Source organism: Semicossyphus pulcher, unplaced genomic scaffold, assembly GCF_022749685.1.
Source record: "Semicossyphus pulcher isolate SPU_LCO1_2020_fin unplaced genomic scaffold, fSemPul1.0.p SCAF_14, whole genome shotgun sequence".
Taxonomy (NCBI): domain Eukaryota; kingdom Metazoa; phylum Chordata; class Actinopteri; order Labriformes; family Labridae; genus Semicossyphus; species Semicossyphus pulcher.
In genome coordinates this window covers 3,964,577-3,986,665 of record NW_027211648.1, presented here as the reverse complement: position 1 = coordinate 3,986,665, position 22,089 = coordinate 3,964,577, and the positions used below count along the sequence as shown (strand labels likewise).

Genomic DNA, 22,089 nt, shown 5'->3' with positions numbered 1-22,089 from the left:
GGATCCCTTCCAATAGAGAAAATTCTTCCTCTTCTTCCTGTGGAGAAGACATATGCCATAGCATGATCCTCCGCTTTATAAACTGGTGGTAAATAGCTTCTAGGGTGCCCTTCCTGTTGACAAAATGTGCTTTACAGTGCTCTCTAAAATACATGTTTGTGGAGACCCTATAATGTAGAAAACATGATTTTGTGCCCTCTAGTGTGCCCTACCTGTGGCATGACCTTCCAGTGGTGATAATGTGGCTAAGTTCCTACTTAAATGCATTTAAAGCGGATAAATTTAAAGTTTTTACCTTCAACAGAAGTGACTTGAATCCAATAAAATCATATTTTTGAAGTGTCAGTGGAGTTACATTCAAGTCTATTTAAAGAAATCCACTTTTATGAGCCTAAAACATTTACCTTTGAGAAGGAAGAGAAGAATAAAGTTGCATTAAATAGAAAAAAGATTTTTCAGTCTACTAAAGCACAAACAAAAACATTGAAACAAGTCTTAGATTTAACGCACACTACTTTAAGTACCGTTCTTAAGAAATTCAAGGCGTTACAGGTTTACGACCAGGATTCAGGTAACTTAACTCAGACGCACAAAACACATGAAAAAAAAAAAAAAGCACCAAACTGACTCGCTTTATGGTTTGAGTAACTTTATTGAAGGGAAAACTAAAAAGAAACAGAGCCACAAGTTGATTATCAACCATCAGCTTTGCATCGATATTTTAGGGCTACAAGAAGACAGTGTTTGAGTGGGCGTAAAACTAATAGCTCATCTACTGGCTTCTAAATAATGAAAAAGAAATAGAAAGCCTTTGAGGGGAACCAAATTTTTCCAACTGTTCAGCCTGACAATCCACTTAATTTGCAGAAACATATCAGATATAATATCCTACCTTTATTAACATGCATAAAATACAACATTGAAGTTCTTATATTGTTTCCTTAACATTGATATATACTGCTGTGCTTCTCTGTACACACACTTTGATAGTGGAATAAGATACACTTCTTTCCTCAGGTAAGAGATTCCTATACTAATGATCAGAAGAACAAACTGACATCTCACCAGTCCAGGAAGCGGATACAGGAGCCGCTAACCATTTTTCAGATCTTTCAGAGAATTGGCATCCCCCCCCCCCCGGTTTTAGATTCTACCAATTTCAAATAAAATGCAGCCGAATTTTGCCAATTTGAAGCTCTAAAAATTCTCTACAAGTGCTCTGAGTAATCCAGCCCACGGTGGAGTAAATATCAAACCGCACAGGATCCGGCCAGTTTACCAGCTGGATCGTCGTGGGGTTGATACAGTGTTCAGTGTCAGGAGACCTGTCGCTTTAAATTCTACTAAGCGTGAGCGAGGAAATCACAAATTTTGGGTTGAAAACTCTTACTGGGGCATGCTCAAGCCGACTGTTCAGCACCATGGGTATTGTGTTTTTTTTTTCTTTTTAAACTCCACAAAAAATGGGGAGTCAAATCTTCACAGAAACTGGCACGTGTCCTAGAGAGAAAACACTATCTTCTTATGAGCGCAGGTGGAAAAAGTAAGGGGTAAAATGCTCTGATTAACAAAAAAGAAAAACAAAAAGTGAAAAAGAAAAAACTGAATCCTGGATCTTTTAGTTTGAACCAGCAACGTCATTTTCCCACCACGTTTCCAACCATCACATCGCGTATTTGCTTGTCCATTCTTTTGCTGTTCTGGTGTATCTGCAAAGACAAAGGAGAAAAACCGCTTTAGGAACAACATTAGGACACATCGACTTTTCCCACCCTCCCCTTCTAGTCAGGATGTTTCAAAGCACACGCACTTTAAGCATGTTGCTGTTCAAGGGCAGGAAGCATCCTTACAAAATGCATTATTATATGCACAAAACCAAACTCTTTGAACAAACTACACTTCCAAAATTTTAAACATTGACTTATTTCAGTTATCTTTACATGCCAATAAAAAAGTAAGGCAAGAACAAACCTCGTCATGCTTCCGTTAGTAGCTACATTTACATGCACAGAGTTTCTATTTTGAAACTCCTTACACAGGTTTGGTGCACCATTATAACACTAAGAAGTAATCATGCCAATACCCAAACTATGTTAAACCAAATGAAACCCTAAATTTGTTTTGGGATGTTTTCTCAGGTCTTTTGACTCTTGATTTAGGTTGACGTATTGGGTGAAAATGTCTTGAACATGGCAGATTATTGTGGTCGGTCGAGCTGCATTGATAAATCGATTCAAAAGAAAGTTGATCAACAGAAAATTAACCAATAACGACCTAAAGTAATTGTAGGCGAGATCGATTTTTTAGAAAAGACAAACAATGTATTGACTCATAAAAAAGACAAAAGACAAATTAATATTTTCTCCGGAAAGGCCACTCAGCTCTGTTCAATATACTATAAAAAAAGTGAGCTTGACATGATTTATTAAATGGAATCTAACAACTTGGTGGTGCTTGTGTCAGCATTTCCTTTTTTGAAGCCGCCACCCGAGGGTAAATAATATACGCAACAACGTTCCCATACAAGAAACCCAACCCTCATAGTCCTCATTGTCTCTCTGCTGGGCTTCAGTTTCAGACATCATAGCTTATATATAAGATTCTTTCTGGCAGCCGAGTGCTGGCATGTCCTCGAATGCACTGCCTGCTGAAATCTGCTTTACCATACAACAATAAGAGCAACCCATTATTAACTGTGATGGATCGCCCGTGTCAAGTCTCTACAAGTAGATTTTCCAGTCGCACTTAAAAGGAATCAAATGTAAGATTGTGGTACGTGTTGGAAAATGGTTTGCAGTTATGTAAAATATAAAAGAACTGCACAGCATTGGGGTCTATTTACGTGCTTCATATTGGGCGTTAAAAGACCGCAGTATGATTTGACAGACACAGCAGCGTAAAACAAACAGGGATTGGTTAAGTATGTTTTCATGCAACAAAATGCTGTGTCAAGACTTTTGATTAAAACTGGATCTTCATTAGCCTCCCTGGATCTGTAGTAGACTACAATGGGACTTTCAAGCCAGGCAGCCGCTAACTTTTGGCTCTTCTCTTAACTTCCAGATGTTAGAATACTAAAATTAATCTGGTTAAAGAAAGAAGTTGTCTGGAATTGCTTTATTATTCAGCATGCGTGCCAAAAACTGTAGACTTGCTGGTTGTTAACACTTTAATTCCCGCTGGGTGTTAGGTAATTTTCTACCCGATATGGGAACGCCTTACAGCCTAACATCATTAGTGACATACCAAGAGAGTTTCACTGCCCAGACCCGCCCTAAACTTGTAGGAGACTCTTATCTGTGGGCAGGTCACTGATGCGTTGGCAGAAATATTTTTGATTACTTCTGCAGGGTATCAAGACGCTAGACTAGTTCCGCTCCATGTACACAAACTCAGGGATTAGTATAATCTCAGTTATGTCAGTGAGATCAGCGCATCACAAACTCAACAGGCCAAACCCATATCACCAGCCAAGATGCAGCACTGGCTCTTGGCCTTACCCTAAAGCATGGCATACTTCGTAGTCCACTCCTGAGCTAGTTTATTGTACCTGACAGAGTGAGACAAGGTTACACACTCGACTAAGGTGATACTTATTGTTCATTCACCTCGTTATTATTATTTCGATTAACTTGGTGCCTGAAAATTGCACTTATTGTGGGAAATGCGCCATAAAACATACAGTTACTTTCTAGTTACACCTAGCCAAAACTAAAAATAGTCCTGCAATGAATCCTCCCTTCATGACGGTTAAGTTGCTTTATGCCGACATGCATTTCCATTATTTTGACTACTCCATCTATCTCAGTAAGGGTAGGCTTAATAACAGCAACGCCTTTAATCTCTAAACATAATTATTCGACAGCACCCTGAACTGCAGTAGATTAAAAAGAAGAATTTAGCAAAAACTGAGGATTTACTGCAGGACAGTTGTTTTACACTGTAGAAGTTTTTGTTAGGTGTAACTTGCTGGTTAAAAAGGAAAGAAAAGTAGTTATTTTATATACAAAGAAAAAACAAGATACAACTTACTTGCCGTTATCTGTTTTGTACATTCGTGCGATCTCTGGCACTAACGGGTCGTCGGGGTTTGGGTCACATAGGAGTGAGCAAATGGAGAGAAGTACTACAACAAACAGAACAGAGACACTTGTCAACAAATACTCAAAAACATGAACACGACATTTTTTAAAGACACTATACGAGTCACTAAATCCATGACTCAGAAAGACCTAGATTAAATGTGTGGAATGTGTTCATCTTGATTTTTAAATGTGACACAAACAAAACATAGTGTACTTCTTAAAATAAGAAATTAAACAATAGATGACGTCTCTGTGGAACAATTAAGGATTCTCTTTTATATTATTATTGTACGAAGTAAAATTTGCAATCAAATTGAGTTTACACAAGTGGTTAAATGTGGAAAAATCAAAGTAGGGAATAGGAACTGTTATCATCTTATAATTGTCAACATAACATGCATTTTTACTTATTTAGTACAACTTTTTATTACTCACAACGTGATCCTTTAATCTTAATGCATCTGTTTAATGTTTGGGGCAGTGTTTCTCAAAGTTGGGCCTGCGAACCAAAAGTGGTCCTTGAATGGGTTCCAGGGGGACCCCAAGTGAGTTTCCGACGTTAACCATATCCATGAGTAACACAATAACAGAATGTATAACTATTTTGTTCAAGAGTTTTGTGCACTTTTTGTAAAAACTTCCAAAAAGCAAATATCCTACCCTATGTGACGAGTCTTATTAAATGTGGGCTGTGGTGTAATTTGTGTCAGTTCAGGGGTTCTCCGACCACTACTGTATGGATTCCCTTGTCCCAAATGTAAGTGCCAAAGTAATTTAATTAACATCTATTGTTTTCCTTTATAATTTAATCATCTTACCTTTTGAAATAGTAAGTGCAGGAGACCACTGTGATCTGAGAATATCCAGACAGATACTGCCGTTACTGTTAATGTTTGGGTGGTAAATTCTTGTTGTAAATGCAACCTGAAAATAAAAAACACAGACGTGACAGTTAGGGAAGGTAAAACAAGGAGTCACTGTTATACAACTTAAATTCCTTGACACGAGGCATTGACGTTTGGCACTCATGACTGTCTACTTCTGGACTGACTGGTATTTCTTCATGAGGGCTGTCAACAGATAAAATGGGTTTATGACGCTGGTCAGGTGGTTTCGTTTTAAAAGAAAGGTGTTGTTTTAATTTGTCTGTTGCCTTTATGAAAACATCAGAAACATGAGCGTATAAGTTCGGTTCCAGGCTCCGAAAATATTTTATCTGGTGGCTCCATCAGTGAATGATTACATCTTTAATTGCCCCAATATGTCAAAGTAAGAAAGCCTTGTTTCAGGGGTGTTTCAGCTTACCTTGGGTGGTTTGAAGGGGTAGTCTGTTGGAAAATGAATTGTCAAGAAGAAAACGCCTCCCTGATATGGACTGTCACTCTGAAAGCAAGCATGACATTTACATATATTCAGATGAGAATGATCCATAACCCTCCTGTCCACAGCCGCCTTATTATCAAGTCAAATTTTAACCTTTATCTCATGCGTACATTTAAAGCAGCCAGGAGCAAAACCTCAGTGACAAATTACAACATTGAGCCACATTTAAAGTACAAAGAGAGCATGAATTATGTCTACTTACGGGTCCCATGATTGTGGCTTGCCAGTGAAACACTGTAAGAGAACAGAAAGTAAATGTTAGCAAACAGGAAAAGGTCACAGGTATGAGATCTGACAGGCCTCTAAGCCGTCTCTACAGCTTCAAAGAAACACTATTAAGTATATCATTATCATAATCAATACTGTCTTGTAGCCATTGTGGTCATATACAGGTTTTACTCTAGTGTCCAGCACTCTATTTAAGGGTGGAAGTATTCATGACAAATACAATTGGCTCTAAGCAGTAGTCCAACATCCACAGGGAGTTCATTTTAATATGCAATATAATTTTTCTTAAATTGAAATTTCCTAAAAAAGATCAAAAGATAGACTTCACCCCAATTTTAAAAAATGCGGCAGTCAATTCTAACTGTTAACTATGTTTGCAGTTTCTTCCAGCTTTAAATGATCCATTTAACCATTACTCAAATCAATCAACTACACAACTAAAAAAAGGAACTATAATTTAAATAATTAATCAGAGCATTATTTTGTTAGTTCAATGTAAGACGGGAGACATCCAGAAATCAGGATGCATACACAATACGTTATCTCACCTCACAAAACTTTTATGGTAGATCAGGCGGGCCATTCTTTAATCTTTTGGATTGATAATTTTGGAAATGCAAAATACTGATTTTATGTAGGGTTTTACGTTAAACCGGTATTAAGTGTAATCTTTTCTTGAACTGTTGACCAGACAAAAAATACATTTTAAAAAGACATCATGTTGGTCTGTTCGCAGCCCTTAAATCTTTTTTAAGAGTTCTGGGACACTTACTGTCATCACCCACTGGGCCGGCTGAGCACTGTGCTGGAGGGTCACGAGAAAAATCGTTGAGCTCCTGTAATGAAAAGAGGTTTAGAACAATAACCAAATTAGACCACAGTAATCTTCACAGACAAAAACATTAAGGAGACAGGATCTGAACTCGACGTGCCGACATGGGGGCCGGGAAATGAAGGTGAAACATGAGGTTGTGTGCTTTATTCATTTCGCAACACCTTCCTGCCTGTGTTGTTATCTCCCGCAACTCTCATCCAAGTTCAACACAACACTAGCTCAGGGGAAGGGGCTACCTTGTTATCATCTCCACAGTTAACAGCAAGATGAGCCTCAAGCATACACACACTGTTATTTTTAGGTCTATGGCTACTTTAGAGTGAAGTGGAAGTCTGACCCACACCATTTCACAAGTTAGTTCATGGATCTCACTGGAAGAGGGTTTTTGTCAACAACAGAGTGAAGTAATGAAGCCATGAGGTGAACTGTAGTGTTCTAGTGCCAGAGACTTGTCTTGAACTGAAGACCACTTTTTGAAGTATCTGTCTTGGACAAGGAAGATTCAGGATTTTATTTCAAGACAGGTCAAGATCACTACAATAGGGATATCACTAAATTAGATTTGTATTGTCTGATTTACATCATGATTACTGTGATTGGATACAAAATATCCTGCTTTAAATGCAACCAATAACTTGAATAAATTCTAAGTTGTCATTTTTGTTGTAAGTTGTTCTCTGTGATTGTTTAAGGGATATAAATATTTTAGATCAATTTGTCTGTGTTTCAATCAGTGTCTATGTTTTGACTTCACTGGTCTTGACATACTTGGATCTTGGTCAGGACTTGGACACTGTTAATGTGGTCGTGACTACAACACTTCAGGTGTTCTCTTCCTACTATATATTATACTCTCCTGCAGCCAACTTCCTCCATTTAACTGCCAGAACACACCCTTTGATGTGCACAGGCACAGAACAAATACTACAAAATACCAAGGAAATGTATCATGAACACAGCCATGACTGCTCACACAGATTCAGTGAACGATATGAGTCATGAGTTCTGGTAACATCGACGCTATTATGAAACATTTTAATGGTTATCCAGTTACTAAGACACGTAGGATCGACGTGCGGCTATAAACAGAGAGCACTCAAACGTTGTTTGTGATCATGTAAACGTTAGACGTGTTGGGCAATTCATGCGGCCTCTTTTTTGCCGTCACTTCGACGAACACACCAAACCTGTAACCGAAGCTACTCAAGCTAGTTAGCTAGCTAGCTTCCCGACCAAACGTTGAACCATGTCCGTTTGAGCTAGCCGGTGCGAGGAGTACAAACTAAATTCAATTTACGCAACAATAAACACACCAAATAATTATTTACACAAAAAACAAACATAAAAACGTCCTCGACCATGTTTCACCGCCATGTTTCACGGGATACAGCATTGTGGGAGGCTAACGCGGCGAGACACCGCCGTTAGCTTTGACAGTTACCCAGCGGTTTCGACGTTATCTTACCTTGTGGATCCTTTTCAGAGCCATCCTCTCTCGATGTTGTACTATTTAATTTGAAGGTCTTCCGATGCGAGCAGTGAGTGGCAACCGTGATGTGCCAGGATGATTCACTATCCGTTAAGTATTTGACGCTGGGTCAACTCGACGGCCTTTCTTCCTCGAGCTAGCGCAGTTAGCTAGCTAGCGAGCTAAAACTACGTATGCGCGGAGCTGCTAACAAAGCTAGCTGTCGATCTTTATCCAGCTTATTTTCGCCCAAAGACAGACGTTACGCTGTCCTTCGATGACCCTCGTATTCCTTGAACTTTCAGCGTCTTATGTTGGATTATTTCTATCCCCGGTTAAGGTTAAATAAGTGCGTGTGCCAGGTGAAGTGTCCCGGTCAACAAAAGCTGCTCTTCTTTTGGTTTCGGTCGCTGCCGTTAGCCCACTAGCGGCTGTCTGCTTGTATTTGAAGCTTTATGGTGGAAGGCGGTCCGGTTGGCTGCTGAGTGACGGGGCGGATGTGGTGTCAGATTGGCTACAAGCTTCAAGAAAAAAACAGCATGTATGACAGTCCAGTCAGCACATGTCAACATCACATTTAAACGTTATGGAGCCTTAAAATTAATTGGATATATAAATCCACATATTCACATTCTTCAAAAATATGTTGTACGATGACTTTTAAAGCTCACAGAAAATTGTTTTTATTATAGGCATAATGTACACTTATTGTACATATTTTTTAATACAATATAGTTCTTTACATTTTTATGGTTTATTTTATGTTTTATTAAATCTCTTCTACAATAGAAATACTGTTTACTGGCTTTGTATATTTTTATTCTATTTTTATGTTCATTCTTTTGCACCTAGACAAATTCCTTTCATGTGCAGACCTACTTGGCAATAAACCTGATTCTGATTCAGATTTATTTATTTCCCTCTAATACTCTAATATGTCATACATGAACATTGGTACCCCTCAGTAAACAATAAAAGATGGGATACACAATAATATTGCTACTTTATCTGATAAAGGCTTTAAAATTAAAACAAAGAATTGACACCAAATTACATTTTTGTTGATAAGATAGGCCGATAGAATGATGCTTTAATAATGCTCAAACTTACTGTGCGCTTGAGCCATTTCAATCAGAGTTGGCAAAATAATAAGTTCTTTAAACTTTAAGAGAGACTTGAAATTTTACCATCAAGTCCAGAAAAATGAAAAAAAAAAATACAGGCAGCTGCAGCAAGAGCAAGCCAATAAACAGAGTGAGATTGAAAATATCAATATATCGGATATCGACCTACATCAAAGTAGCAGAGGGGTTTTATTTCATTATATCATTTCAGATACTGGCTTGCAGGATGCATGCTTCTAAATAAATTTAGATTTAATAAAGTTTTTATCCACTGAAGATCCAAGCACAGGTATACACAAAGGAGAGAAATGGGAGTTAATAGTCTGGTACGGGAGCCCCAAGAGGACATGCAAAGATACATTTACTCAGTTTTCACGTGATAACGAATAATTTCTGGTTGTTTTCTCGACATAACAAAGCTGGTTTTCTCATGATAACGGTTTCATTTTCTGTCGATCTAGAAAACAAAGTAACAAGCTGGTCACTGTGATATTACAGACCAGGACCGGCCATGCTGCCATTGCACACACTAATGAGGTAAGTTTGTTTTGTGCTTTTGCAACTCTGAGGATACAAGTTATGATGATCTGATGTTACGGTGGTGCAGCTTTATCTTGAGATAACAAGATAAATAGTTGAGATCTCGAGAAAACAACCGGAAATTAACTCGTTATCACGAGAAAACAGTAAATAAAATGCATGGATGCGTCCACTTAGGGCTTCCGTAGTCTGGTTATAATATGGGTCATATTATCATTATGTATTTTAAATATGTCAGTTTCAGCCTAATTAAAATGGTTTGAAGAAGAAATTGTCTTTGTTTTACAGAACTTAAATCATGTTTGAGGAAAGTCACGTGTCAAGATTTGAATCTAAAACGAGTTTTTAAAAGAAAGCGCCTTCAACAAAAATAACACCCAGAAAGATATTAATTCAAAAGTTTGGCCCACTAACACAAGCGTCGTTTTGAAAAGAGTTGGTCAACTAAAATATATTTTAAAAAACTATTTTTAGCATTTAATAAGATGATGATTGTGAATTTAATCAGCTGACTATAACACATCATTATCTCAGCGTCAACATATCAGCTAAAAGAATCTAACCTGGGGGGCGCTGGTTTGGCTCGGTTGGTAGAGCAGGCGCCACATGTATAGAGGCTACCGTCCTTGTCGCACTGATCGCAGGTTCGACTCCCGGTCTGCCGATCCATTTGGTGCATGTCATCCCCCACTCTCTGCTCCCCACACCTCCTGTCTGTCTTCAGCTATCCTATGAATAAAGGCAAAAAAAGCCAAAAAAATAATCTTTAAAAAAAAAAAAAAGAAGAATCTAACCTGGACTCTCTCGGCTTCAGGCTACAGAAGTACTGCTCTGTTTAGGCTTCATAAATCCGGCACACAAAGCCCCCCTCACTGTGCACCTGCCATGATTTTATTACCTTTAATTAATATAGAAACTACAGTACAAAAAAAAAGGAGTACATGTTCACAGCAGTAATTTAATACTGGGAGACGGAGTACAAAAGATTGAATCATGATTTACAACTGCTGAAGCTTTTCCTTTTGCCACGCTGCTTTCACAAAAATGCAACACATGAGGACTAACAGGACACTGAAAACATTAAATAATAGTGGATTAAATTACATTTAATTTCTCTAAGTAAACATTTTACTTGTAACCTGCTTGAATTTGGTAATTTAAGATATTTGTTCTGTAGTAACACGATTTCTCAGATTCTTTTTACATATTTGTTTTTACAGTTTTACAATAAAGGGCGTCACTTTAACCCAGCATGATTAAGTCTCTATATTCAGTCCATGTTATCTGAAGCACATTCGTTACACTGTCTGGTTAAAGATACAGTTTCCTATTAGTTCACATAGAGAAGGCAAATGTGTTTAACTCTCCATTATGGAGAATCAACCTTCAAGGCACTGATGCAGGGCAGTCAGTCACTGTGGTCTGTGCTTGTGCAGGAGGACAGTCAGGTGGTCTTTGGGGGGATAATTTCAGCCTCTCTGAGCTGCTACTATTATGACTTAGTGGATCCTCAGGGCAATCTAAGAGTCCTGAGTTTACTTTACGTGATTTGACAGACGGCTGGCTATCAAGGAGGCTTATTCCAGATGCCTCAAGATCTGTATCATTTATTTCAATGTTGTTCCATGATTCATGTGTCCCATTTCCTTCATTGTTTTGTGGCACTCTAGGACTTAAAGTATCTTCAAATGTTGCTCCGTTAGAGTCACATTGCCCCTCAGCTGTGTGCTCATTTACAGCATTAGCAGTGAGGGGCGGTGGGAAGTCCGTTCCACTCCTCTCCTCACCTTTTTTGTGCATGTCAGAAGGAGAAGTTTTACTTAACGGGAAATCGGAGCAAGAATTACCCCCTGAAGAAGAGTTTGACGCTGGGCTGACAAATCCAACAAAGTCTCCACTTGAGCTGAAACGCAGACCTTGCACAGCTTCTCTGAGAGGCTCAGCTGGTTCGTCTTTATCTTCTGTCCCACAATCTCCATCCTCAAAGATTTCCTGCTCCTCCTCCTCCTCGACAGGATCAGGAGTTAAATCTTCACTCAGTGTCTCTGTGCCCTCGTCCTGGTTCTGATCTCCCTCTGGTGCAGCCGGATCTGGCCCTGTGTCACTCTGAGTTGGAGCTGCAGGAGCGTCGTCTGAAGCCGGGCTCTGACCCGACGGGTTCGGTCGGACCGTTTGGTGGCACATGGGGCAGGTCTCCTGCACATACAGCCACTTGCGGAGGCAGTTGCCATGAAAGAAATGTCCGCAGTATGTGATGACAGCAGAGCTCATTTCCTGCAAGAAGAGGACACACATTTTACTACACCGGTATTTTGCTTCCTGAGGTAGCACAAGAAATAGAAACCTCTGTATCTTTGATACAGGAGAGCTCTATTCCCTCTGGACTAGCATTACCAGAGGAGCTCTAGTCATTTGTAATCATAACGCAGACGGTCTTTGTCAACACCTTGAACTCATTGTTGTGTACCTCAAACCATTCCTGAACCACTTGGCCTGCAACAGTGTTTAGGTAGGTGGTACGTGTCAAAGTAACATCCACATGAATGGCAGCCTCCATCGGCTCGCCTTGGCCGCCCATGACCCTGTTGCTGGTTCACCTGTTGTCCTTCCCTGGTCCACTTTTGGTACGTACTGACCCCTGCAGACCGGGAACACCCCACAAGAGCTGCAGGTTTGGAGCCGCTCTGACATCATAATTTGGCCCTCACGTCCTTAGCACGTGCGCATTTTTCCTGCTTCAGCTTCGAAATGTTCACTGGCTGCTGTACATATCCCACCCACTGACAGGTGCTATGGTAATGAGATAATCAATGTTATTAAATAACCTATCAGTAGTCATAATGTTATGGCTGATTGGTGTATAATTAATGTCTGAAAATGTAAGTGAAATACAGACTTAGCTTGTCCCATGTGAACGCGCAAAAGTTCACACATCATGGCTGCCGGAGCCGTTATACTAGACACAAATATTTGCACAAGGTACACAGGTATTTTAATGTATATACTGTTTATATCTATTCATTAATCTCTTATATGTTATTCTTCATTTAATTTCACTGGTTTCTTTCCTCTCAGCTCATCTTTGTGATGCTTTAACGTATAATTCCCAATAAGCACCATTAAGGTCGAATATAATATCGTCTTGTCTTTGCTTTTAATGTCTTATTTTATCGTGTTTCTTTGCCCTTTGTTGTGATGCTTTTGTTGTCTTGTGTAAAGCACTTTGTAATGTAATGCGATATAAATAAACTTGCCTCGTCTTCTTTTTAAAAGCAACTTGCACGCTGTTAAACCCACCAACGGCAGGGCTCACACACGCTCTGAAAGCTTTCTGTGTTATATTATCAAGATTGTCTGTCGCTGCCTCCTTTAACAGCAAACTGGAGATCGTTGTCAAGGACAGGTGAAAACAGGTTTAAACAAAAACTATGGCTGAAGGCCGAAGAAAAGGGAATCAACAGCAGAAGAAGAGGAGGCACTAAACTAGAAAAACAGGAAGTACATACCTTAAAGGTACACACATTGTAAAGCAATACACACACAGAGATGTAGTGCATGTAGGCATTACCGTCAAATATCAAGTAACTCTATTCTTCTGTGTAAATTGTGATGATGTTTTAGGTTTAATTAAATACAACAATGATGTTCAAACGATTTACATTTAGAGGGCAGTTAGTCTCATTTGATGCTGTGGTTTCAACGTAATGAGGAAGCATCTCTGCTTTCATTGCTCTTTATGCTGAAAAAAATGATTTATTATCAATTCAATTTTTCTAGTACGACAGCTGAGGCCTGAAGGCGTAGAAGAGCACGTCTGTACGTGTGTATTTTTGTTACGTAAGGCTGTTTCTGTGTGTGTATGTGTTGCGTCTATAGGACCCCCTCAAAAATGAGAAATGCTACATCTTAAAAGGCGTTCCTTTCAATAAATACACGTCAAACTTCTTCCTTTATTTACTGCGCTGACGATTCAATCCAGCATGGATGAAATAATTATAACACTATAACTGGTCTTTAATCAAGCTAACAGGCAATTACCGTAAAATTCAGTGTATAAGAGGCACTTTTATTACATTTGATCTGCATCCTATATATACCGGTGCGACCAATATACCAGTATAAAATGCAGAGAGAGGTATGTTGCGGTATTTTACCCAGACGATGGCGCTATAATCTAGCTAAAGCTTCACCATGGTCATGTGCCGTCATGGCGGCCAGTGCAGCCGCCGTCCTCACAACGATCAGCGTTACCGTAGGCTGAACTCAACTGCAGCACCGGTAGCTAAGCAGGATTGCAAACTCGACATGGTGAAAACAGGTGGTAGGCTGAAATTTGTGTGTTTAAGATTAAAATAAATTTAAATAGCATTGAGATTAAAAGTAGTAGAACACGTTTTTTTATTAATAAATGGCTCTAGAAAACCTTTTTTTCCTTAAAATAAACTGCGTCTTATTTTCCGGTGTAACATATATTCCAGATTTTATCGTAATTACAAACCTGAACACTAAAACTCCTGCACACATATTTACTGTCCGCCCTTTGTGGTTTTGTGCAGATGCTCTATGATCTTAAAGGGGCCGTATCTTTTGAATGGATATTCTCATATTCTGCATGTGTTTCACATGTTTGGGTGTTTATAGTTCACAAGTGAAAACTGCATAATTCTGTGTTTTTCCAGAATCACATTTTTAAAAAGGTCGCCCCTGAAACGGGCCGTTCAGAACAGCTGCAGGTTTCTACATAGAACCTTGCTTTGGCTGAAATCGACCAATCGTCATTCACCGTCATTCACATCGGGCTGCCTTCTTGCTCTAGCTTGTAGTCAAGGCGTTGTCAAAGTTTCAACGTACCACTCCGATACCTCCTGGTGATTCTGGCTCGTACATATAAGGCCGAATAACCGATCCTAGAGCAGCCATGTTTTCTACAACTTTGGAGTGACAGTGCAGTGCGGCTGCTCCCCCCACGTGGGATCGCACACGTGAGGGAGGGGCTACGCGGTCACTCCAAATACTGTCAGCCAATCGTGGCTAAGGTCTGACCTTTGAATGTCAAACGGCTTGTTCGTTTCAGGAGGAACCAGAAGCTCGGAAAAATAATGAAATAAAAATATGTATACATTGTTTAAAACAAAACAAACTTTACCAACGTGATTCAAGAACACATCAGAGTAATAGCAAATTGATTGCAGAGCTAAAATATGTCCCCTTCAAAAAAAATGGTGGCTCTGGATTTAATAGCATGTGATGTAGTTTGCCTGCAGCTGCACAGGGCGACCCACCTGGAAGCAGATGGAGCAGACGTCGTTGTGTTGCTGCAGCTGCTCCTCCGTGGCTCTGGGGAGGGAGTTGATCTTCTTCGCTGCTTCCTGTCTGAGCAGGAAGCTCCTCCAGCCGGACTGAGCGCGGAGCCAAACGTTGAAGTAAGAGTGGATGATGATGACGGAGGCGCCCATCCAGCTCCACTCCCCGAACAGAGACTCCCAGGTGCCGTACGCCACCACGCAGAGCGCCACCACGAACTCCAGCACCCGGCTGACGGCGTTCACCCAGTAGATCACCTCGTCCAGGCTCTCGATCGGGTCGCTGCGGAAAAGCTCCACCATGAAGAGGGAGTAGATCAGCATGGTGCCTGTAACCTGGACAAACAGGAGAGGTTGTTGCAAATTATTACTTTCTTTAAAGCAAACCTTCCTTGCTTTAAACAGGTACACTAGGTGTTTTTATTATGCAACTTGAGATAAGTTTTAAGTGGCTTCATTGCATCTACCAAAAGAGTCATTTTTGAGACGACCACTGTGGGGCGCTAAAGTCAAAGTTTTAGGAAACAGCCGAATTAAACAATATTTTCCATGACTGCACAAACCAGTTTTGCTGGTTAATTTAAAATTTTCATTCAGGAGAATCTGACACAGGCTCATTTTTAACATAATAAAACAATGGATTTAGAGCAACTGATCCGAATTTGGCAAGAGAAAGTTCGCAGAGTTGAAACATGAAGTGATTCTCATACCTGAAGGGAAGTCAGCATGCAGCTGGACACCAGTATAAGCAGCCAGAAGTCCATGTGGAAGAACTGGGAGATTTTATAAGCCATGAACACGGGGAAAACCAGCAGAAGCAGACACATGCTGAGGCCGCGGAAGTGTTTCCACACACTCCTGCAAGAAGCACAGAAGAAACAGAAATGAAAGGAATGATTAAAAAATCCTCTTCAGAGTGTAACCGTTGAACTCATTTCGCCAAAAGGACCAAAACTCATTGCTGTTGCTGTTACCTGTTGTGTGATGCACCCAGAGCCAGAATCACTGGATCTGTTATTTCAATCATTGACTGCAGCGTTGAAGTCACCACGATGAAGAGGATGATGCTGAGGAGGAAGGTGCGCTGCAGCGCCTGCATGTCTAACAGACCGGTCTGAAGAGCGAGCAGGAGCAGCGTGACGCCTTCGGTGACCCCTCTAAAGACGAGGACGAGGCAGAGTTCAGGAACACAGCAGTAGCAGCACTTGTACAGTCAACATATGTAAGCATGATACACAACAACAAACAGAAATCTAGTCATGTGAGTCAATAAAAGTCTAATTGTTGTTTGTACTTAACTATTGTTTGCTTTCTTTAACATTTGTTTGCTCACATTATATCTGTTTCACTAAAACCACGACTCCTCTTTGAGATTATTGTAAAAAATTGTTTCATTTTTAGAATCAAATAAATATTAATCAATAAAATAATCAACAGTTTTCTACGCAGTAACAATTAATTTGTTCCTGGAAATCACCGGCAGTGTCTGCTGCCACTAAGTGACTTGGGCGCCCCCCAGTGGTTACTGGTAACAAGTGTCTATTCCTTTGATTAATCAAATGACCAGGGGCCTTTCTCAGTCCACTCCCCGCACCCTCTCCCTGCGCACTTCCACTCCGTTTATGCACTCGCGTGGAGGGTCCGCTGTCCAACACCTCTGAGCGTGGAGTGGGAGTTGGTTGTTAAACCCTCCGCCGGTGAGTCTGCGCCGATGCTGACTTACTGACCAGGTGCAACGCAGTGTTATGTTTGTCATGAGATGAGAGGCGTAAATTAAGAACTGCTTTAATTAAGAAACATGAAATAATATACAGACTTCAGTGTCTTAAAGTTAACGTTATATTCACAAGGGTTTTCTGTCTAGAAACGATAAAGAAAGTGAAAAGTTTGAAGTGTTTTATATTAACAGGGACGGTCGTAAGAATATATTTAGGCTACAAATAAGAAAGGCCACCATGGAAGCTCGGGATGAAATTTATGTTCCTCAAAATGTGGAGTGATTTTAAAGTCTCTGCCACACTGGTATTTATGTAGCTTTCGTTATTTGTATGACGTGAAACCATGGTTACACACTGTTCCTGTCTCCGCCGAGGTGAGGAGAGTTCGTTTCAGAGCTATATTTAATCCCTTCACCTAAACGAAGGGTGCTCCATTCAGCTGTGAGTGTGACATCAAACTGTGGGGAGGGTCCAGTTTGAGAACGGACCAACGTGACAACTGCACTCACCTGTGCATGACGTTCTCATTCTGAACAGCTGCATAACCTCCCAGGTAGAACTTGCATAGGTTGAGCAGTCCAAGAGCGAGATAGGAAACCACGAAGGTCAGACCCAGGAGAGAGTACGGTGTGGCACAACATTCAGAGACACTACAGGGTTCAATAGATAAACATAAATCATAAACAAAATGTAATGTTGTAGCAACAAACAATACACAGTGAATTTATAATCACATCCCACCTTGTGAGCAGGAAGAACATGATTCCCTGATGGCCTGCTGAGGCGTTGGCAGACATGGCGTCCGAGCACAGCTGGACGACGAACAGAACAAACCAGAAGACACTGAAGAGCACTGGGACGGCAAACTGGTTCCACAGAGAGATTCCCACAGCCAGAAGTCTGTACAGCTCGATCACCTGAGAGACAAGGAGTGTGAAAACAGGACACAAAAAATAAAGGTAGGGAGCACACAGCACGTCTTCAAACTAAAACAAAACTACAAATAAAAAAACACTACTTTCTTCGGCTAATTCAAGCTGCCCTCGTGTCAAATATTTAGGACCAAAGCTACTATGAGTTCTTGAGAGTAACAGGATGCATGGTGGCAATAAAAGCACCTCCAGCTGCAGCAGCTCTGAATAAGCAGCCCTTGCGAGTCGGTATGGCAGGAAGAGATGTGAGAGGAGGAACACGGTGATTCCAGCTCCGGTCAGTCCCATGGAGAACGTATTGACAGTCAACAGCGTGGCGTGAGGAGCAGTGCAGAGTCTGGCCAGCAGGGGGAGCATGTGAGCGGAGAACAACCACACCTTTCTGGTCTTCATCAGGAAGGCACACAGCGTGCTGAGAATGATCTGACCTGCACAGAAGGTAACAAGAACACAGGTGAGAATCCTTCAGCGTAATACATTTTCTTTTCTTCTGAATCCAACAACTCCCCTACTTCTTCTTTATCATCACTGACGAACATGTTAGGAAGAATTTTACATTGATGCAAAATATGAAAACAATCAGAAGCCTCTTTCCCACATGCACTGCACTCCTGAAAGTTTCCCAAACGACAAAAGGCAAACGACTCTATGCAGATTGTTTCCCGGCAGCCTCCTGGTAAAATGTCCCCAAGAAGTCAGGGTGAGCCGATTTTTGAACGCAGCAGGTAAAAGGAACATTCATCGCGAGTGAGTGGGCAGGTTAGTGTGAGGTTAACATCATGCGACTGGTGCAAAACCAGGAGAGTGACACATAACAGGATGATTAAAAATATCTGAGGCTGAAAAAGAAGGAGCATTTACAAGACAAATGCAAAGATTTCTGCAAATTCGGAGATGAAGAGATTCAGGAGCGTCTGGCTGTTCGGCAGTTGCCGGGACTGCAGCATACTTTTTACTCCTGCTGAGAGGGACATGTGTAAAAAAGCAACATTGGAAGATTTCAGGGGCAGACTGTCTCGGAAATTTCTGGACATTGTCAGGAGTGCATGTGGGAAAAAGGGCTAAAGGTTTCCTTTATGATAGAAAGGTGCAGCCATATTGTAGCAAGATGGAGTCACATACTTCTTTTAAAGCTTTAAAAAAAGGGAGAAACTGTGGGCTACACTGCAGCATATTTTTACGGTGTTTTAGAAAAATGTCGAACAAAAACAGTCTATAAATAAGAAGCTGAAAGGTCCACTTGTAGGTTTGGCTTCTGGACTTACTAGTCATCGCAGAGACGAATCTGTTGAAGGCCAGAGAATCGAGGTACACGGCTCCTTCATAACCATACTGCAGCTCCTCTCGTACATAATCCCTGTAAAGTAAACAGTTAATAAGAACACAGGTTCACTGTGTGCTCTTTGTTGTTATCATTTCCTTTTAAACATTAGCTTGTTTTTATGAGTAAGTACGTGTCCTTATTCAATCTCAGATATAAAAGGAACAATAAAACAGTAGATATTTAATTGAGAGCACCTCCAGTAAAATGCACTTGTTAATAATTTTTTTAGTTTGATTTGGGTATTCATGTGTTTAATTTGTACCTCAAGTCTGCTTTGCTTATTAACAAGCCTTAAGCCTTTAAATAAATCTGCTGCTTGTTCTCATGTTAAAAAGACAAATAAATCAGCTGAGCAACAGCGGCCTGAGCACATGATACAGGATCCTAAAATTAAACATCAGGCTGTAAGACACTGGATACTCAGAGGGAGGGGCGCTGTGGCTGCAGCTGAGCTTTGTTAGGAAAGAAAACCGATCCAGGTTCAATAAATCAGTGAAGTGTAGTAGTCGTAGAAGCAGCAGTCGTAGCAGGAGTAACAGTAGTAGAAGCGCATCTCACTTGGAAATCTGATGCCCCATGTACAGGAGCATGGCAGCGAGGATGTGGAGGTAGAGCGTCACAATGTGTCTCAGCGGCAGAACCAAGACCACCACGTTTATCAGATGACCTGCAGGGAAAACGAGAACGCTCTTATTTTTTCTGCATGTCAGGTAGCAAAAAGTGAAGATTGTAGAAACTTTCTTAAAGGAAAAAAGACAAACAGACACTAGAAGGGCACATAGGGAGGATACACAGTCATTAGATCTGCTGTATTCTGCAATTTTTAAGATCTATAATAATTTTGGCAATGTCTACTTTTCATATACGCCACAACTACACTGTCTGTAAGGTCATGAACAGGGCTTGTACTGGGGATTAAAGGACTGATCTGTTTATCAATGAAATATCGGAAAATAGTTCATCTACTCGTCATAATCTCGAATTCAAATAACTTTATTTATCTGTTAGGAACTTCATTTGTGTAAAAGCATCAGTTCACAACCCCAACAACATAGCACACAAACATACAACATTCACAGAGCAATCAAAAGTGGTAAATGAAGCTTTAAAACATAATAAATATGAATGCGATCAATAATGTTAAAGATGTTGAAGCGCATGGATTTAAGCCTTAAAATATTTAGTTTACAGTCACAAATACAGATAAAAGCAGGAGACTTTAGAGACAAAAGAAAAGACTAATATGATACATCAGTAATCAAAATTGCTGCTGATCAATTTTCAGTGGATTGAGTAATCGCTTTATCAGAAAAAGAGACAGCAGTCCAACGACACTAGCATCCCTGCACTGGCTGCCTGTCAAATACAGGATTGACTTCAAGGTTCTTTCAGTCGTTTTTAAAGCCACACATGGGCTGGCTCCCCCGTATATTTCAGAACTTCTTTGCCCCTACTCCACCCCGAGGCCTCTTAGATCCTCAGGGCAATTGTTTTAAACTGTTCCAAGATCAAGGCCAGGGGGTAAGGGAGGCCGCGCCTTTGCGGTGGCGGCGCCAAAGCTTTGGGATAGCCTTCCGTTTTCCGTTTTTAGACTTGTGCACATATTATGATATTGCCTTGTATTTCTTGCATTGTCATTTACTGTTGTTTTGTTTTGTCGTTTATTTAAAACCTGTACAGCACTTTGGTCAACTCTGGTTGTTTTTAAAGGCCCTGTATAAATAAACTTAGCTTGATTTATTAAGTTATTATTGCAGCTCTAGCCATGAACAAAAGTCACTGCTGCAGGCCATACACTGTACATAAATACTAAACAATAGACAAGTAAATAAATAGAAACAGAACAAAAAGCTTTAATCACATAACTTTTATAAATAGCTTTAATTGAATGCTTCTTATGGGTTTTATTGTTTTTATCTTATATTTATATTTGGATTTTTGGTATTATTCCAATTAGGCTATCTTATGTTGTAGTCCTGAAATGTTTTAAACCTGGCTCTACTATGTAAAATACTCTGTACATTTGTTTTGAAAGATGCTGTATTAACAAAGTTATTATTGTGATGTGTTCATAATTTAGGTCTATCTGCCCATACAAATGCTGCTTTTGTTTCCTTCAGGATGCAAGTAATTTTGTTGTAACAGGCAATTATGGGAAAGTAAAACTTAAAGTGAAACCTGACCTAATGTCTTTACTCTGGAGCTGGCAGCTATTTGAAAGAGGGCGAACCAACACAAAGGCTTACACGAGACATGAATAGAAAATCTCAGATACCTGATGTTAAGGAAAGAATTAATATCAACATGAAACAGAGAAAAGTGCGTTAACTCTATGTCAGAACGTTGCCTATGGGTGTGTTTCATTATTTTATTACAAGCATACTTACCAAGGTAGTACATGTTCCAGATGACATATTTGTATTTGAAAAGCAGGTCCTCATTTTTGGCCTTGAGATGCTCCGTTAAACCTTCAATGTCACATTTATACAGCAGGTCCAGCACCAGTATGCTGGGCACCCTGAGGGCGACGTTGGCCAACTCTTCCAGACGAGGCATCTTTGAAACCAACTTTTTGGTGAGGCAGAGATAGAGCTTAGGTGTCACATGCTGTTTACTTAACGTTTCATTGTTTAGCTCGTCTTCTTGTCATCTGAAAAACACACAAAAACACACTGAAGTTAGGCTACACAGTGACTCCTCTGCGACAACCAGGCCGTTATTTCGCTATAAATTGCTGTCTTAGCGTCAAATATTCGCCTTTAAATAACACCAAAGAAGCACAGAAGTAAGATAATAGAATAATATAACACAATCTCAATTCTGTTGAGATGCAAGAGTGTGTAAAGATACATTAACTCACTTACTTTGCACAGTAACTCACATCACAGGCGAATAGCCATTTGCTAGCTAGCGTTAGCAGCTGCTGGTGGTTGTTAGCTTTCACAGCGACCAGCAACATGTTTTCATAGCACTGCAGGCAAAATATTTCACTTTTTCAGTAACTTCCAGTTGTCAAAGATAGTTCTTGATAACCGCCATGGAAAAAGAGAAATTAAATAGCTCAAATTAAACTATACGAGGATGAGTAAAGAGTCTATTAATGCAATGTTATGATTCCGCTCGCTTGCGTGGCCATTTCCCTTGAACAC

General features: G+C 40.2%; 2 protein-coding genes across 2 annotated transcripts; both read right to left on the bottom strand.

The window, feature by feature from the left end:
* Positions 1-632: 632 nt before the first annotated feature.
* On the bottom strand, positions 633-8,429 carry LOC138590827 (ubiquitin-conjugating enzyme E2 D2-like). Its single transcript, XM_069661214.1, has 7 exons — positions 7,997-8,429; positions 6,469-6,532; positions 5,671-5,702; positions 5,391-5,468; positions 4,904-5,009; positions 4,033-4,126; positions 633-1,709 (listed from the first exon to the last, which is right to left on the bottom strand). The coding sequence occupies exons 1-7, from the start codon at positions 8,018-8,020 to the stop codon at positions 1,664-1,666; spliced, it is 444 nt and encodes a 147-aa protein (XP_069517315.1). The 5' UTR covers positions 8,021-8,429; the 3' UTR covers positions 633-1,663.
* Positions 8,430-11,032: 2,603 nt separating this feature from the next.
* Positions 11,033-22,066, bottom strand: LOC138591150 (RING finger protein 145). Its single transcript, XM_069661670.1, is given in 12 exon segments — positions 11,033-11,106; positions 11,109-11,937; positions 14,946-15,302; positions 15,677-15,824; positions 15,941-16,123; positions 17,194-17,334; positions 17,426-17,601; positions 17,803-18,044; positions 18,882-18,973; positions 19,499-19,607; positions 21,328-21,590; positions 21,805-22,066. Coding segments are annotated over 11 exon segments (2,520 nt in total). The 5' UTR covers positions 21,497-21,590; positions 21,805-22,066.
* Between the last annotated feature and the right edge of the window lie 23 nt (positions 22,067-22,089).

Excerpts from the sequence above, each read along its gene's own strand:
- LOC138590827 (XM_069661214.1), bottom strand. The coding sequence starts at position 8,020 with ATGGCTCTGAAAAGGATCCACAAG. Across the intron at positions 5,010-5,390 it reads ACCCCTTCAAACCACCCAAG|GTTGCATTTACAACAAGAAT; the intron begins GTAAGCTGAAAC and ends TTTTATTTTCAG. Across the intron at positions 4,127-4,903 it reads TGCACTTACTATTTCAAAAG|TACTTCTCTCCATTTGCTCA; the intron begins GTAAGATGATTA and ends TGTTTGTTGTAG.